We start from the raw sequence: 17,292 nt of genomic DNA, 5'->3' as shown, positions 1-17,292 counted from the left end.
GTTGGCTTCTGAGAGGAAGTCTGTATATTTGACCCTACGGTCAGGGAACTTTCAAATGCTGAGGTGGGGGCTGGGGTGGAGAGTGAAAGAAGTGGACCAGCAGCCACAGTGATGAAGTTCCCACCCAAGGTGTCAGGAGATCCAGGGCCTCTCGCCCAACTAAGAAGACGAAGTGGGCAAGAAGAAAAAGAGACTCTCAGGGCGCATTGCATATGACTAGGAGCTTTAATGGAAATGCTGAGACAAGCACAGGGGAGAAGGAGGGAGCCAGGCAGCCAGGCGGGAGAGGGGGCCTGTCCCACACGTGTATTAGAAGACAGTGGATTAGAAAGCACAGCAAGTCCACACCAAGGGGCTCCAGGCCCATCTGTCCCTCAGAAGCCATAGGCATCCAGGCCTCCGGACCCGAGTCTTTGCCTAGGGCTGCGAGGACAGTCCTTTAGATGCGGAGGTGGGGAGAGCTGCGGGTAGGAGCCCTGTGCTCCCGGAAGCAGTGAAGGGACTAGAGGGAGGGGATGCGAGGCGGGAAAGCGCGGCGTGGGGGCCTGTGAGGAGGCTGGGCCCCGAAGCCCTCCTTCCCCACGTCTGGGGACCCTGGGAGCTCCGGCCTGTCTCAGGAGGCTGGGACTTCTGCTGGCGTGGTGGCGGCGTCGGTACAAAGCGGGGCGCTCAGGCGAAGCGCACGGAGCGGCTGCTGCCGCAGTTCTGGCCGCAGGGCGCACACAGGCCGGTGCTCACCGCCACGTTCCCGCTGCACGGGGCACTGCAGACGCTGCCGGTCACCGGCCGGGAGCCCGACACGCACAGGTCCCCGCACACGACCCCGCCGCGGGAGCTGCTGACACCTGCCGGAGGGGGAGCACAGGGCTCAATCTCCTGGCGGCCAGAGGCCCCTTCGGCTCAGAGCTTCTCCCCTCTGTTTCTATCCCCTCCCCTCAACACCCTCACATGGGCACTCCTTCCTGCAGTCTTAGCCTCTAGCGTTCTTGATACACTGTGAGCCCAGGTCCTCTCTAGAGGCAGACACAGCCATGCTTCGCTTCACAACAGAGACAGGTTCTGAGAAATACAGCATTAAATGATTTTGTCATTGTGCGAACATCATGGAGTGCACAGACACAAACCTAGATGGTGTAGCCTACTACACACCCGGGCTCTATGGCAAGGGTGGCCAATCTTTTTTATTTTATTTTATTTTATTTTATAAAATAGAGAGACTCCATTTTTCTCTATCGCCCAGACTGGAGTGCAGTGGCACGATCTCGGCTCACTGCAACCTCTGCCTCCCGGGTTTAAGCGATTTTCCTGCCTCAGCCTCCCTAGTAGCTGGGATTACAGGCACTTATCACCGCGCCAGGCTAATTTTTTACTTTTTTAGCAGAGATGGGGTTTCACCATGTTGGCTAGGCTGGTCTCAAACTCCTGACCTCAAGTGATCCACTTGCCTTGGCCTCCCAAAGTACTGGGATTACAGGCGTAAGCCACCACACCCAGGCCCCAAGGGTGTCCAGTCTTTTGGCTTCCCTGGGCCACACTGGAAGAAGAAGAATTGTCTTGGGCCACACATAAAATACACTAACACTAATGGTAGCTGATGAGCTTTAAAAAATCACACACAAAAAAATCTCATAAGTTTTAAGAAAGTTTACAAATTTGTGCTGGGCCACATTCAGAGCCATCCTGGGCCGTATGCAGCCTTCTGGTCGCAGGTTCGACAAGTTTACTCTATAGCATAGCCGATTGCTTCTAGGCTACAAATCTGTACAGCATATGACTGTACTGAAGACTGAAGGCAACGGTAACACCATGGTAGGTATTTGTGTATCTGAACATAGGAAAGTAGAGTAAAAATATGGTATTATAATCTAATGGGACTACTGTCCTATATTCCATCCATCTTTGACCTGAAAGTCCTTCTGTGGTGCATGACTGTAGCTAATTAAGTTACTATAAGCACTCACTGCCCAACTCCGTCTTTCCTTTTGGAGTCTGCAAACTATGGCCACATGCAGGCTTCCTGTGTGTCAATCAAGTTTTCTTGGAACCCAGTCATACCCCTTCCTTTAAGTATTGCCTTTGGCTGTGGCTGCTTTACATGACAACAACGGAGTGGAGCAGTTGAGGCAGAGACTGCATGGCCCACGAGCCTAGAGTTTTTACTATATGAAGCTTGAAGAAAAAGTTTGCCTGCCCAGAATCCCAGGCTCTTATTTCAGGACCCACAAAATGGATTACTTACAGACATTTACAGCACCAACGCCCTCACACAACCTTGTAGGGAAAGCAAAAAGACAGAAATTAGTTGTGGGGAGCAAAACTGGTGAAATCTGTTAACCTGCAAATTCTCTCCTCCAATTAGCGTTGAGGCACATTCCAAGTAAATAATATGCAGACATGCTCCTGGGTGTTGAAGCACTGCAGCACTGCCTGGGGGAAACTGAGGGGACACCCTTCCCACAGCTGTGGTCCTCACCTCTGCTCCTCGCCCTCCAGCAGGCGCCTGTAGGTGGCGATCTCGATGTCCAGGCCCAGCTTGGAGTTCATCACCTCCTGGTACTCCCTGATCAGGCAGGCCATGTCCTGCTTGGCCTTCTGCAGGGCGCCCTCCAACTCGGCCAGCTTGCAGCGGGCGTCATTGAGGGCCGCCTCACCCTGCTGCTCAGACTGGGCCACCGCGGCCTCCAGCTTGGAGTTCTGGGAGGCAAGTTGGGTTATTAAGGATCTCTGTTCTGGCTTCAGGGTCAGAGACCAGGTAACCACTGACCACTGACTAGCAGAGGAAGAAGAGGCCTTATCTATTTGTTAGGCCAGGGGCTGCAAATTAGTGCTCCCAGGCATGTTTGCACGGTGTCTTCAATTTTGGAAATTTAACACAATAATTGAAATTCCTGGCTTTTTTCAAAAGATCAGAGGATCTGGCCATACTGGACCCGCATTTCTGCATGGCCTGCCTCAGTTGGATTTGCCTAGCCCTGCCCTTTGTGCTTTCCAGTTTGCCATAATCCTGATCATACCCAAGTGCCTTGGGAACAGCTTGCTTGCTTTGCTCATTTACCAACCCCGCTGATGTTTGAATGTGCGATCACTGATCTAGAGCAACAGGCTAGAGAGGTTAAATGCCTTTCTCAAGTCTCATGGCAAACTAGTGGCAGAGCTGGTTTGAGAGCCCAGATTTCCTGCCCCTTAGACTGGTGCTATTTCCTCTGCCCCACTCTGCCCTTGGAAGCAGGAAAGCCCTTGTCACCTCATTCCCTCCATAGTGCCCCAATGCCTCCATTCAGCGAGAATGGAGAACATTTTCCATGGAGGAGGCTGTCCGTCCTCATGCTGGGTGTTTGCCCTTGTCCCCACACATTGGCAAGGAGTCTAACCCAAATCCCTCTGCTGAGGGCTAACCCCACTCTCTTCCTACACTGAGGAGTGGGCTGGGCTCCCACACCTGGCATTTGGCGTTCTCCACTTCGGCTGTCAGCCTCTGGATCATGCGGTTCAGCTCGTTGATCTCCTCCTTGGTGCGGCGCAGGGTCTCCCCATGTCTGATCACCGTGGCCTTCATTTCCTCGCACTGGCGAAGTAGAGATGCTCATGAGGCTTAGGGTGGGACCTCCCATCCGTTCAGGACACCACGGATGATTATGCAGTGCTCAGCCTGAGCAACCACACATGGCAGTCCTGCCCTGCCACCCCAACATCTGTAGGGACCAGAATCCCCAGAAAAGGAAGTCTATTTAATAGATACCTTGCATCCCTCCGGCTGCCATGTCTAGCAGGCAGGTGTCCTGTGCCACTCACCTTGCTGCGGTACCAGGACTCGGCCTCGGCCCGGCTGCGGGTGGCAATGTCATCATACTGAGCCTTGATCTCAGCGACGACACAGTGCATGTTCAGGTCTCGGCTGTTGTCCATCTTGACGACCACTGAGGTGTCTGAGATGTGCGACTGGAGGACGCGGATCTCCTGCAGGAGAGGGCAAGTGGCAAGAGCTTCTTAGACCAGAGCCCTACTCTTGGTAGCCCACCCTCATCATCATCCCCTGTCCCCTTTCCCAGCTTCCTCACTGTCTGAAGCTCCACTCTCCCAGTTACAGTCTTCCACCTCAACCCCGGGACCCCCTCAAGACTCCTCAAGCCCAGAGTCCTGAAGCCTGGAGGACTTGGAGGTAGAGAGTCCATGTCTGAGGCCCAGTGCCTGATTTTAATCAGCACCTTCCAGCTTGAACCTTTGGGTCTAGGACCAGAGTTTACCACCTTGTGGCAATTGTCACTTTAGTAACCAGGAACACCAGCTTGCCTGGGGCATAGCAGTGGGAAGTCAAGCCACACTTCTTCACCTGCTCACGGTGAACCTGCCTGGGGTTTCTCCCCTTGTCCCACCATGGGGTTAGAAGCTGAATTGTGACAAGTCTTTTCCAATGTCTAACTCATATCCTCCTTGCTGCCCTGCTGCTCTGTGACCCCACACCTCCTCATACAGCCGCCTCAGGAAGTCGATCTCCTGGGTCAGGGCCTCCACATTGGCCTCCAGGTCTGATTTGCGCAAGTAGGCACAGTCCACATCCTAAAGGGGAGAAGATGGCACAGGAGTTGCACTGGGAGACAATTCAGAGCCCTTGTTTTTTTCCTACCCCATCAGGCTGAGCAGCTTCCCTGGAAACCCTCTGTACATGCTCATCCCAGTGCCTGGTATCATGCTATGGCAAAGCCCCTTATGCAGTTAGTAGTGGGGTCAAGAGCAGGTTCAGGTAAGGGAGGGGGATACTGAGGTTTGCAGCCACTTCCTCTGGTACCCACTGGGATGATTCCTCTAGAATCCATGCCATGCACTGTCACAAAAATTTAGGATCTAGTGTACAATGGGTAAATTCTAATGATGCCCCACCCCTCTCCGCTCTGGAATCTCATGGAAGATAATCTAGATCTGTGGTCAGAAGAGGGCTCAGGGCTCAACTCTGTCCCTTCCGAGTCAGTGTGACTCTGAGCAGTCCCCTTAACCTCTGCACCTTATTTTCTCACAATAACCCCTGCTTTCCTCATATGGAGGTGGCTGGAAGGGCCTAATGAGAGTCCAGTCACTTGTACAGAGTCACGTCTAAGAAGCAAAGAATGATGGTCACTGTCCCTGCCTGCGGTTCTGAGTTGTTGCTGGCTTGAGGATGCAGCCATTGTCTACAATTCACAGGCTGTTTCACTCACAAATATTTATAGGGTGCCTACTCTATGCCAGGTGCAGGGCTGAAGGAGGTGAAAAGCCGGTGGCTATATGGGAGCAACCTCAGATGGGAGAGAATATTGCACTGCCTGAAGCAGGCAGTATATTCTGTTGCCAGAGGCACCCAGGGAGCACTGGAGCACTGTGGAAAGGAATAGAAAGAAGCTGGGCTGTGTGATTCTAAGGGAGTCCCTCCACCTCTCTGAACTACAGAGAGCCTGATTTTAGTCAAGGCCTCCTAGCTCAAACCTTTGGGTCTAGGACCCTTCTGTCTCTGGCCTCAGTTCTGAGTGAGGGGACAAGGATTCTGGGGTCACTCACCTTCTTCAAGGCCACAAATTCATTCTCAGCAGTGGCCCTTAGTGCCACCTCTTCTTCATACCTGGGGACAAAACACACAAGGCTCAGATCTGGGGAGGAAAAAAATGGGAATGAAGGCACAGGCAAACACATTCCAGGAACTGGATCTTTTGGAGGTGGTCACAAGAATGAAAAAAGTGTTGGACCAAAGGGAACTTGTCCATCCTTTTCTTCTGGGCATTCAAACCAACCCATGTTACTCAAAGCTCTTTCTATTTCAGAGACTCTCATTCCTCATATGGGTCAGGGTGGGGGCTCTGCACATTTTCAAAGACCTCCTCTCTGTTTCTGGGCTGTAACTCCTTGCGGGGGGTGGGGGGTGGGGGCAGGAATCCTGCCCAGTTCTGGAATCTCTCCTTTCTCCTCTTTCTTACTTCCTTACTCCTTTCCCACTCAGGGCCCAACATAGCACCTACAACATTGAGTAGATGATCAATAAAATGTTTGATGAATTAATGAAATAAATACATAATGATGAAGCAACTGGAGCAGTTCAGAATCTCCAATGTTTAAACTCCCAGCCTAGAAAAGAAATTCCCCACACCCCACAGGATTATTGTACTATTTTCTTCCTGTTGGGAAGTTCCTCTTGTGGTCTAACCCAAATCTATCATACTTTGACTCAATCCCACTTAGTTTCTCCAAACCCTCCTCCCACTGCACTCACTTCTTCTTGTAACCCTCCAGCACCTCCTGCACGTGGTTGAGCTCCGAGGCCAGCCTCCCACTGTCGGCCTCCACGCACTGGGCCTCCCGCCGCAGAGTTGTAATGTAGCCCTCAAACAGGGGCTCCAGGTTGCTCTCACAGCACTCACGGTTCTGGAAGAACTGCAGCTTTGTCTCCAGCAGTTTGTTCTGCTGCTCCAGGAAGCGCACCTGGTGTGGAAGTGGGAGGAAAGTCAGTGGGAGGAGTCAATATCCCCAGCCCTCCTTGGGGAACAGCCAGAGGCAAGACAGAACTGGCAGTGAGATGTGCAGAGGCCAGGGTAGACCACATGGCCCCTGCTGGCCTCTCCTGTCCTGAGGATGCAGCTGGAGAATCCTTGTTTCATAATTGCTTATTCAGGCCTAAGTGAGGGTCTGTCCAGGTGGGCCTGGATGGGATGAGTGAGAAACTGAGAGGCCTGTGGGCTGTGCTGGGTTACTGTCAGGCTAGGGGAGGACAGATGGGGGTAGGGGGTAGTGACAATTAGGGAAGACTTCCTGGAGAAAAGGAATGTAGAGCAGTGTTGGGAGGGATAGAGCAGGGAGAATGCCTTTCACTATAAGCTCCCTCAGGGCAGGGCCTATGGGTTATTTACTGATGTCCTTATAGCCAGCCCTTGGCTTGGTGAACGTTTGATTGAACAGGTGGTCAAGGTGGGAAGGGCTTCCTAGCTGGGGAGGTCAAAGAGGCTAGGCTCCTACCAAGCAGGATGCCTGGGGCCTGAAGAGGCATCGGGGAGTGCAGGGCGTGGTCCTAGGTGGCCTAAACTCTTATGTTGGACACTGTGTCATATGTCTCTGGGGGCCAGACAGGTAATGTGAATGGGGGGAGGTTTTGGAAAACAGGGAGGGTGGGGACCCTAGGGAAGTGAGGCTTATACGCTTTTCCTGCATTTCACTGAAACAGGAGGAACACATGGCAACAGTACATTGTGCTGGCCAGAAAGGATGTCAGCAAACAAACTAGGGACCTTGGCTTCCAGTTTTCCACTTCTCATACATTTGAGCTGGAGCTGAGATGTCTCCCTGCCTTTAAGCCCTGGGGTCCTTTTCATCCAGCTCCATGAGTGCAGCTGGGAATTCCCAGGTTGGAACTTGCAGACATGGGGAGCAGGGACTGCTGATATTACATGGGATAATTTTAGGTGGTCTTGGCTATGGGGTCTCATGGCTGCCTTGGGCCCTATGTTCCCTTTCAGAGTCATGGCCAGCTCACATGCTGCACCACACACAGCCCTGGTGAGGAAGCCACTGGGATGGAGAAGGGAAGCCTCTGCCCAGTGCCACACAGTGCGTCAGTAGAGGAACTGAGCACGGAGGCCAGGTTGCCTGCTCCTGGGCCAGTGTTCATTCCATGAGCCACTTCTTGGTCACCTCTCCAGGGTGCAGTGCCTGTTGAGGTGAACCAGCCCCTTCTAGAGGGAGTGGGGGAGCTGGGGTCCCAAGCTGTGGACCTTCTAGCCCAGGGTCTAGAGAGTTGGAGAGGGCCTGGGCTTGGAACCCTGCTTGGGCACCCACTTTCTGTGGGCCCTTGGACCAGCCCTTCAACCTCTCTCTGCCTCCTTTTTCTTCTGTGTACACTCAAGGCTGACTTCAGGATTTTGCCATCCCGTATACTATTTTACTCCTAATTTATCTATAAGTTGATTCAATTAACATTTACACGTATCAGGTTAAAAGAGTAACTTTATATTACCACTAGAGATGTAAAACCGTCATCACTAGGCATACATAAAGGGAAATTACAGAACATTTAATTCTAGCAGAAACAGTTGTCCTAGACAGTTCTGAAGCCAGGGCTTGCTCTCTTTATTAGAAGCAGGAGGGAAGCAAGTGTTAGAGAGATGCTAAAGACATTAGCATCCAATGAGATTTTTTTCCCACCTAATCTTAAGGATTGAAACAGACATTAAAGAAGATGTATTTTCTTACCAGATGTTTCAATGTTATCTAATACGATGGGCCGGTACCGCCTAAAATTATATAAAATATCAGCCGCCCTCATTCCCCATTTCTAGAGAGACCACTCCGGGAATTTCCATGTCCTCCCAGGACCGCCAGGTTCAGGAAAGGTGTGATCCAGGACACCCACCTTGTCAATGAAGGCCGCGAACCTGCTGTTGAGGCACTTGATCTGCTCCTTCTCCTCCTGCTTCACGCACTGCGTGTTGGGGTCGATCTCCAGGTTGAGGGGCGTGAGGAGGCTCTCGTTGACCGACACGGTGGTGATGCATGGGGGGCTGGGTCCACACACACCCCCAGAGCGGTAGCCGAAGCTGCGTCCGCAGGAGCCGGCGCGGAAACCGCCGCACACGCTGTGGCTGCCGAAGCCCCCGGAGAGGCCGCGGTAGCAGGAGATGCCACGGTAGGGGGCGGCGGTGATGCAGCAGCGGCTGGGCCGGGGTCCGCAGGCGGAGACGCAGCTGAAGGCGCGGACCCCGCAGGGGGTGCTGAGGCGGGAGGAGAGGTAGGACATGGTGCGGCGGCAGCAGGAGCGGGGAGCTGGACCCCAAGCCCGCGCTGCGCCTTATATGGCTGCCCGCGGGCCGGGGGAGGGAGCTCGCGGCCAAGGCGTTTACGAGCTTGGAGGGCTCGGCCCTTGCGCCTCGCGGAGCCGGGAATCAAAGCGGGCCGGGCCGTCCGGCCGCCTCCATAAAACGGCGTTCACCTCCCGCCCGAGCTTTATGGGGCCAGGAAGCGCCTGGTCAGCTCCGCTGCCCATGCGCTGCGGGCAGTTGCGAGTGGAACCCCTCTGCCTCTCCACCCCTCCACCGGGACTCGAAGCGTTTCCTTCTTGGATCCGGCCGCAGCTTCCGTCCCAGTCCCATAGCCCTGGTCCCCTGCCAGCGGGGTTATCTGGCATCTCTGCACGGTGTGCGGGGCAAGTGTATGCGTGTGTCGAGGGGGTGGGGCCTCTGAAGTCAGTCCCGCAGGTTCATGTCATGACCTTGGGCAGCTGAATAACCTTTCTAAGCTTCAGTTTCTCACGGGCAAAATAGCGATAATAATAGTAAGCACTGACAGTTGTGGCCAGGATCTAACGAGATAATGACCAGAAAGCTTTTAGGGCCCTACCTATCACTTAATAAGAACTCTGTAAATGTTAGTTTATTTATTCATTATTTGTTCTATTTATTCTATTGTTAATTTATCATTTCATCCTGTGTCCCTTTGGGCAAAACCTTTCTCTTCTCTTCTATCTCAGGACTCAGCTCATACCTCCTCTTCTTGTAAGCGTCCTTCCTTCCTGTACTCCTCTCCACTCTGCTTGGGCGAGGGGAAGGGAGTTGTATTCATGGAGTGCCCGCAATGTGCCTAGTACTGTGCTGAGGCCTTTTTATGCTATATTATTTCCTCTAGCTCCCAGGGCATCCTTCTGAGGTTGGTATTATTGTGCCCATTTACTTGATTGGGAAGGTGTGAGCTCAGGGTGGTCCAGTGACTTGTTTAAGGTCATACATAGAAGGATCCATAGAGGGGCAGAGTCAGAATCTGAAAGGCGACCCCTCCTCCAAGCCCTCCTCCAGCCTGGTCTTACCCAGGGTCTGAATCTTTGGGGGCTGAGTGAGGGTTGAGTTTTTGTTGGTGGCAGGAGCACAGACTGCTAGGCTTTGGGCCCTTGGAGAAATCTTTCTGATCCAAGGCCTTCCCCTCAACTGAGGCTTGGTCATGGCCACCAACTCTAGAAGGCCATAATCCATGATAAAGGAGGTTAATTATGTGTCCAATTATTGGCAGAGGAAACCAGGAGTGTGCACTCAGCAGCCAGCATTAAAGAGAAGCATGCAAATCACCCTCAGCTTCCTTTGCTTTTAAATGTGAGTTATTATTGTGAAAGCAGTAATTAGGTCTTAGAACTCCAGAGGTCATCACAGCCAGTCCTGGCTTTAAGCTACCTGGCATCTCATTTCCTCTTACCCCTTTTCCTGTCTTTTCTGCACTCTCATGGGCTTGGATTCCTTTGGCCCAGGCTTGGTCTGTTTTGCAGCAGTTTAAGGCCAACCTTAGTTCAGTCCTCTATAGAAGTTGGATCCCAACTCCGCAGGCTTGTGCCCTTGCCCCAGCTTCAGCTGGGAGTCAGTGTAAGAATTAAAGAAAGAGGAAAGAAACATGAAAGGTGGCTTGCCAGTCAAGACAGGTTTATTTTAGAGAAAACAAGCCTGAGAGGGGTGTCTGGCCAAGTTAGGTCAGAGGCACACTCTCTAAGACTAATAGTTTTTTTTTTTTTTTTAAAGGATTCAGGGTGGGAGAGATTATAAGAGGCTTGGACTGCTTCTGTGTCTTTGTTGTGCTTATCTGGGAGGGGGAGGTGTGTGTCTGTTCCCAAACATCTTTCTGCAGCTTCAGGCATATCCCCCGAGTCTGCTTTTAGCTTCTCTATCTTAGTGCACCTGAAGGGAAAGGAATATGCTTATTAAGGCCCACTGTTTTACTGGGGCCCATTGTATGAGGGTGAAGTTTGGCGGTTACCCATGAGACTTTCCTCCTACTTCCCTCTGTGCCTGAGCTGTCTTATCTGTGTTTTAGTGCCTGCTCCTTCTGTCTGCTTGTAGTTAGAAGAGAAGTGATTTCCTTGAAATGCATGAGGTTAGAAAGGGAGCTGGAACTTAAAGTGGCGGTGTTTGTCCAAGATGATGGTGCTCCTGCTGTGTCAGTCACCAGCTGTGTGACTAATGCTTGGCTTCAGGATTATGTATTTCGATTCCAATTTTCTTTTGAGAATAAGTAGTATTGGAGGAGTGTTCCCTTGGTGTCTCCCGGATGAGAGGATACGAGAGGATTTGGACTTACCCTGAAGCACGGAGGATTTAAATTAGACTTATGAAGGCACTTACATGATTCTTGCTTGGATCCCTTTCTGGGTTCTGGTGGGTGGATAGACTAGACTTTCTATGCTATTACAATCAACGAGGATGCTAATAACCAGCCTTTGTCCACACAGATAATTACGTGCTTTTAAAATCCAGAGAAACAGAAGAGCTGCAGGCTGCATTGTTCCCGCTAAGCAAACAATGTGAAGGGGCTGGAAGGGAGAGGTTTGACATCTAGATCACAGTGGTCTTCCACAATGTTAATGCTAATCCCTGGCCCAGCCTCAGGGAAACATGATGCCTTGTGGTCTTTTATTATTCTTGGAACTCAGGGGAGAGAAACAGGCTGAAGCCTGAGAAATTTCAGAAACAATTAAGGACATACTTCTTCATAGAGAGGGTTGGTTGTCACAAGTGCCAGGGAAGAGGAGGGCTTCTTCGTTGTCAGCCAGATCTTCTAGAAAACAGCCCCCCCCAGCCCCTTTTATCACCAGTATACCAGTCTATCAGTGAAAAGCTAGTGTTCTGTTTGGGTTATCATGCTTTTTCTTTAACCTCCCCGTGGGTCCCAGGGGCCAGTTCAAGGCAGGAAGAAAACATCTACTGAATACCCATCAGGAACCAGGCTCAGAGCGTGAAGGAGAGACTGGAGTCCTCAGACAGCACAGCATGCATACAGAGGACCCTAGTGCAAAGCCGCAGGGGGTCTGGCTATAGTGGAGCAACACCATGCCATGGGAGCTTGGGACCAGGGGTCAGAGCAAGGTCCTTGGAGATGACACTTTGGTTTGGCCTGAAGAAGGTGAGGACTTGGAAGTGCTGAGATGAGAGAGGGAATGGTGTAAGCAAAGATACAAAGCAAGGGAGGCCAGAGGATGTGAAGGGAATAGTGCGTCATCTGCTTTGGCTGAAAAATAGGGGTTGGCAAGGGCAGGGGGAAGGAGGCTGGCTGAGGCCGCACGGTGGATATGGTAGATGGGCAGGGTGGGCTTAGAATATCAAGCGAAGTGCTGGAGGTTCTTGACCTGCAGAGGGTCATGCTCAGAGGTGTGTGAGTGAACGGGACATGGGGATAGTACACGGAGAGTGTATATGTGTAAAAGTGTGTGTGTGTGCACATGTGCGTGTGTGTTCTTCTGGTAACTTCGTTATGAAACATCTTGAACACCAGTGTGTCCATTTCAGAAATACATTTCTTCATTCTTTATGGTATAGTGATCAAAATTGTCTCTGGAATCAGACACACCTGGGCTCTGCCACTTACAATGTGAGTGAAAACTTGCACACAAACTCTCTGAGCCTCTGTTTCTTTTGTATCTAGAACTGAGGTAATAGAACTTGCCAGGGACGTGGCAAGGATCAGGTGAGGTATGTGTAAAGCACTAGCATGCTGCCTGCTGTATAGTAAGTGGCCTGTACATTCTAGTCACTGTTGGGTACTGTTGTTATTTCACTGCCCTGGTCACCATCCAGAGCCCCCCAGCCCCCTGCCCTGCTCTTTCAGGTCTGGGGGCTGTGGCTTCCTACACACTGATGCTCTCCTGGCTGGGGACCTCCACTCCCATGTCTCAGTTAGGCTCCTTGGGCCTGTCTGAAAGCTGATGGGAGAAGCTCTCTTGAGGAGTACCTCTGATAAAGAGGGAGCCTTTGCAAGAGACTGGAGAGCATGGCCCTGTGCTTCTGGTGGAGTTGAGGGAGACACTGTTGGGTGGGGGTGAGAAATCTTAAAGGCACATGGGAAGGAAGGGAGGTGGGTGGGCAGGCAGAGGGATCCAGATACTCGGAACCCTCAAACCAGATGCTTATACACATCCACCCATGCTGGGGTCTATCCCACAGACCCTGACCCAATGATAGATGAATAATGTGCACTGACGCAGATATTATGCTTGTCGGTTGGCTGAGAGTCCGGGTCGCTTACAGACTCCCTGGAGAGTGCTGTAAACAGTTGCGACCATGGCCTAGACTAGCCAGCGAGACTTGCATTTATTCAGTAAAGATTAATTGACAAAGGCTTGAGTCAACACCACTAGAGGGTGATTGACATTGTGGACCTCCCAAGTAGAAAGCCATTAAGCACCCTTGTAGATCAAAGGTTAGTCTTAGGACCACATGAGTAAATAAGCCAGTTAGATAAACTCCCCCACATTCCTTTGTATTTACTTTTAATCTATTTAATTTAAGGTAAAGGGACTAGACTGCCTTCAGCCAGATCGATGACTGAAGTTATGCCAACTCTCAGGCCTTCCAAGAGGCTTTGTTGCTATTATAACTAAAATTTTTCCCATCAGCCTGACTGAACCCCCACATACCTACTTCGTGGCTCCTGTGGCAAGAAGAGCTGGACAAAACTTTTTTGGTTGTGTGGTTGACTCTTCCATGTTTTGGTAGAGGTAGACACAATCTCCTACTGGCCATGCTAGGAGGCGGGTGTCACAGGCTGCCTTTAGGGCTCAACCCTGGGGCCCCGCCTGGGGAGAACCTGGAAGGCTCTTCCACTTGAAGGAGCCAGGACTCACTACCTGGAGTGAGGATGGCCTGTCCTTTTTCCCTGGTTGCAGTTCACCTGATGGCCCAAACTGAAAAACTGGGAGGTTGTGAGCTCAGCTAACCACCTGAAAGGAAGTGTCCCAACCTGGCATCCCCCCGGCTCCACAATTACCTCACAAAGTGTGGAGTTCACAGGTGTTGGTTGACTTTGACTCCTGGGCACTGTCAGCCCTCAGCTGTGGAAGAAATGCTGCCAACGTTTCAGAATTGCCTGAGTGTAGGATTTTCCAAAGTCCCGTATTGATGATGTTACCCCAGGAGGGAGGAGAAATGACTGTGAAATGTCCCATGCTCATAAAGGTGACAATATGGCCTCTCCACATGGGGAGGCAGACAGACCCAGGTGCCCAGGTTTGTAAAAGGTGCTAGCAGTGAGGGAGAGGTCAGAGTCCTTTTCTTCTTCCTCTGGCTTCTTGTCCACCAGCAGAGAGTCACCATGACTTGTAGACTATCTTGCCTAGGCTCCCGAGTGGAGTCTGCAAATCCAGGTCCTGTGCAACCACTCAGAGATATGGTTATGACCCAGCTCTCAGCTGCATCTTGCCCTGTGGGCCCTGGTCTGGTTGCTGCTGCATCACGGCCAGCGCCTGCTACCGTGGCCTCACCGGGGGCTTTGGCACTGGTTCCTGTGGACACAGATTCAGCTACGACTCTGGCAGCACATGTGGGCCCAGCACTGCCTGCATCACCATTGTGTTGGTCAATGAGAGCCTCCTCATGCCCCTCGACGTGGAAATTGCATAGTGCATAAAGCAGGAGGAGAAGAAGATCAAGTGCCTCAACAGCAGGTTTGCTGCCTTCCTCCACAAAGTGGGTGTCCTGGATCACACCCTTCCTGAACCCCCACCATGTGCACAGCCAGGACTGGGCACTGAGGAAAGAATCAGAGCCAGGCAAGTCTCTGCCTGCCTGAGTTCCCAGTCTGATGGAAGAGGCACACAGACAGACAGACAGACAGACAGACAGACAGACAGACACAGGAACCCAAGGCCCAGAAAGACTCTGACAGTTCAGATACAGAGAGCTTGTGGAAGAAAGATGCCAAATTTCAAAACTTCAACGAATTTAGTTTAAAGATCTTAGTTGGATTTTATATGCAATTTTAGAATTGGGTAGCCCTTAGAACTGATCAGAGGAACTCTGGCTGCACTGTGGTCCCACAATACTTATGGACATGGAAAACAAGTGAGGTACAGAAACAGCTGGATTGTTTACAGCTGGTGTTTGTGAACATTTGGCTGCCTGTGATTGACTGAAGCTTAGTTACCGTGATTGGCTGAGACTCAGCTATTTGTTACAAAGGATAATTCTGAAGTTAGGTTTGTAAGGGATAATTGGAAGGACAGCCGAGAAAGGAATAAGGCCAATAGAACCAAGTTCAGGCAAGCTGATTTACTGTCAGTCCTGCCAGGCTACCTCCTGACAAGAGCAGAGGAGGCAGTCCCACTTATAGGCTATTGCAAGGTTTTATAGGGCGCAGAACTGGGTTAGGGTGAAGGAAAAAGAAAACAGAGCAGGCGGTCCTTTGTGCCAGGTGTCTGACTGCTTCCTGTAGATGTTTTTCTTGCCAGTTCTGTTGTGTAAGGTAGACGTCTTGACCGCATCCTGGAACAGCTGGCTCTGATCAGACAGTTACAGGTGGGTTTGGGTTGGGGGGTTTTACTTTTGGCCTTTGGGGCTTAGGTCTGTGGGAGGGAGAAACAGTCCAGTTGGGTGGACCCTAACAAGGTTTCAGTTTGTTTGCCTACTAAGTCGGATTGCGGGTCATCATGTAAAAACTCAAAGGGAGACTTCTTCAGGTCAAATTTAGTTTAACAATTCTCCTACTTTTGGTCAGTCTCTCAATTTTCTAAAATAATATATATAGTTCCATGTAACCAGAAGTGTTGGCAATTGCACAGACTTCTCTCTGTTCAGCCTGTGGGTAATCTAGAGCAATTCTATTATCTAGTACAACTTTAGCGAGAATATTTGAAGTCTATTGTGCAATCATAGCCTTTGCAGTAGAATCTGCTAAGATTTAAGAGGTACATTTTAAATCATTCATGTTTACACCAAGCTATGGAAAAAGGGATCTAACATATCATGCTCATCCAGAAGGGTTAAAGTCTCCTGAGGATGTTCTCTTTAACCTATGATGTAGTTTAGAAAGAGCAGACCAGTGTTCTGTTTCTGACTGATTATGGAGCAACAAAGGTATCATTATAATTCCTAACCTAGGTTGGTCCATCATTTTCCATCCTTCAAGGCATGAGGGTTGCCCAAGCGTAAGGTTGGCTACAACTCCCCAAAAAGAGTATACCCCATGAGTGCACACAAGACCCTTTTTTCAGTTCTATTGTTCATGAATACATTACTACGAATGTATTCCTAATTCCAACTAGGAATGTTGGAATTAGCAGTTTCTGGCCAAGGATCTGAGGTAGAGTTATTATAGGTTAAAAGAGTGCTGGCCAGGCACGGTGGCTCACGCCTGTAATCTCAGCACTTTGGGAGGCTGAGGCGGGCGGATCATGAGGTCAGGAGTTTGAGACCAGCCTGACCAACATGGTGAAACCCTGTCTCTACTAAAAATACAAAAATTACCTAGATGTGGTGGCACGCACCTGTAATCCCAGGTACTCAGGAAGCTGAGGCAGGAGAATCGCTGGAATCTGGGAGGCAGAGGTTGCAGTGAGCTGAGGTTGTGCCACTGCACTCCAGCCTGGGCGACAGAGCAAGACTCCATCTCAGGAAAAAAAAAAGTGCTGTAGTACTCTGGCACATAAGTCAATTTGCAAGAAAATCTGTTTGGGCTTTTGGTACAAACTTGTCTTGTAATATACTCTTTAGTTTTGGTTCTTGAATCACATGACTGGGTTAAAGTAAAACAGGTCGTGAGAACTAATGAGTCTGGAAGTCTAATTCCATAATAGGGACCACTGCTGTAATACATCGTAGATTGATCCCTTATGAAATAGTTACTGGAAGGCCTATGCCCTAATAATAGAACCTCATTTATTTTCTACTCTCCTAAACTCTGACATAACTAAATGCTGCAAGGTTTTAATGCATTATGCCAAAGTATATTTTCCCCAGGTAAAGGAAGCTTTTCAAGATCTATCCACCGAGGACAATCAAACCCTTCACAACCTAGAACCCAGAGATCAGGTTATCTGGAGACTATATCTGAGAAAGACTGCCATGGAGCCCCATTGGAGGGGACCATACCAAGTTCTTCTTATCACCCACTCTTCAGCAAAACGTCAGGGCCTTGAACTTTGGGTTTACATCTCACAACTCAAAAGGGCCCATTCAGAGTCTTAGAACTGCACATCCATTGGAGACCTTAAGATAAAGCCAACAGGAGAAGTTTCTTCCCAGAAGCAGACAGTATTCTAGATGTGGACAGCTTTCCCAAGACCATGGATCAAGACTTCTCAGTCGCCATGCAACTATTACCTTCCTTAAATTTTTCCTTGCTTACACCTTCCTCATTCACTTGGCAGGATAATGTTGTAATTCGAATTTCACAATCAGTAGCTTCTGAGAGTAACTTTTTTTTTTTTTTTTTTTTTTTTTGAGACAGAATCTCTATTATCCAGGCTGGAGTGCAGTGGTGTGATCTTGGCTCACTGCAACCTCTGTCTCCCGGGTTCAAGCAATTCTCATGCCTCAG

The 17,292-nt window shown here is 50.4% G+C and overlaps 1 protein-coding gene across 1 annotated transcript; it reads right to left on the bottom strand.

Annotated features, from left to right (window-relative positions):
* Positions 1-214: 214 nt before the first annotated feature.
* On the bottom strand, positions 215-9,067 carry LOC104670641 (keratin, type II cuticular Hb1-like). Its single transcript, XM_010373982.2, has 9 exons — positions 8,366-9,067; positions 6,236-6,444; positions 5,530-5,590; positions 4,462-4,557; positions 3,793-3,957; positions 3,440-3,565; positions 2,474-2,694; positions 2,240-2,271; positions 215-845 (listed from the first exon to the last, which is right to left on the bottom strand). The coding sequence occupies exons 1-9, from the start codon at positions 8,747-8,749 to the stop codon at positions 670-672; spliced, it is 1,470 nt and encodes a 489-aa protein (XP_010372284.2). The 5' UTR covers positions 8,750-9,067; the 3' UTR covers positions 215-669.
* Between the last annotated feature and the right edge of the window lie 8,225 nt (positions 9,068-17,292).

The sequence above is a fragment of the Rhinopithecus roxellana genome, chromosome 10, assembly GCF_007565055.1.
Source record: "Rhinopithecus roxellana isolate Shanxi Qingling chromosome 10, ASM756505v1, whole genome shotgun sequence".
Taxonomy (NCBI): domain Eukaryota; kingdom Metazoa; phylum Chordata; class Mammalia; order Primates; family Cercopithecidae; genus Rhinopithecus; species Rhinopithecus roxellana.
The sequence above is the reverse complement of the archived record's forward strand: the minus strand, read 5'-3'. Positions and strand labels throughout refer to the sequence as shown.

Coding starts and splice junctions, on each gene's coding strand:
- LOC104670641 (XM_010373982.2), bottom strand. CDS start 8,749: ATGTCCTACCTCTCCTCCCGCCTCAGCACCCCCTGCGGGGTCCGCGCC. Junction 5,591..6,235: donor CTGGAGGGTTACAAGAAGAA/GTGAGTGCAGTG, acceptor TTTTGTCCCCAG/GTATGAAGAAGAGGTGGCAC. Junction 2,272..2,473: donor CTGGAGGGCGAGGAGCAGAG/GTGAGGACCACA, acceptor TTTCCCTACAAG/GTTGTGTGAGGGCGTTGGTG.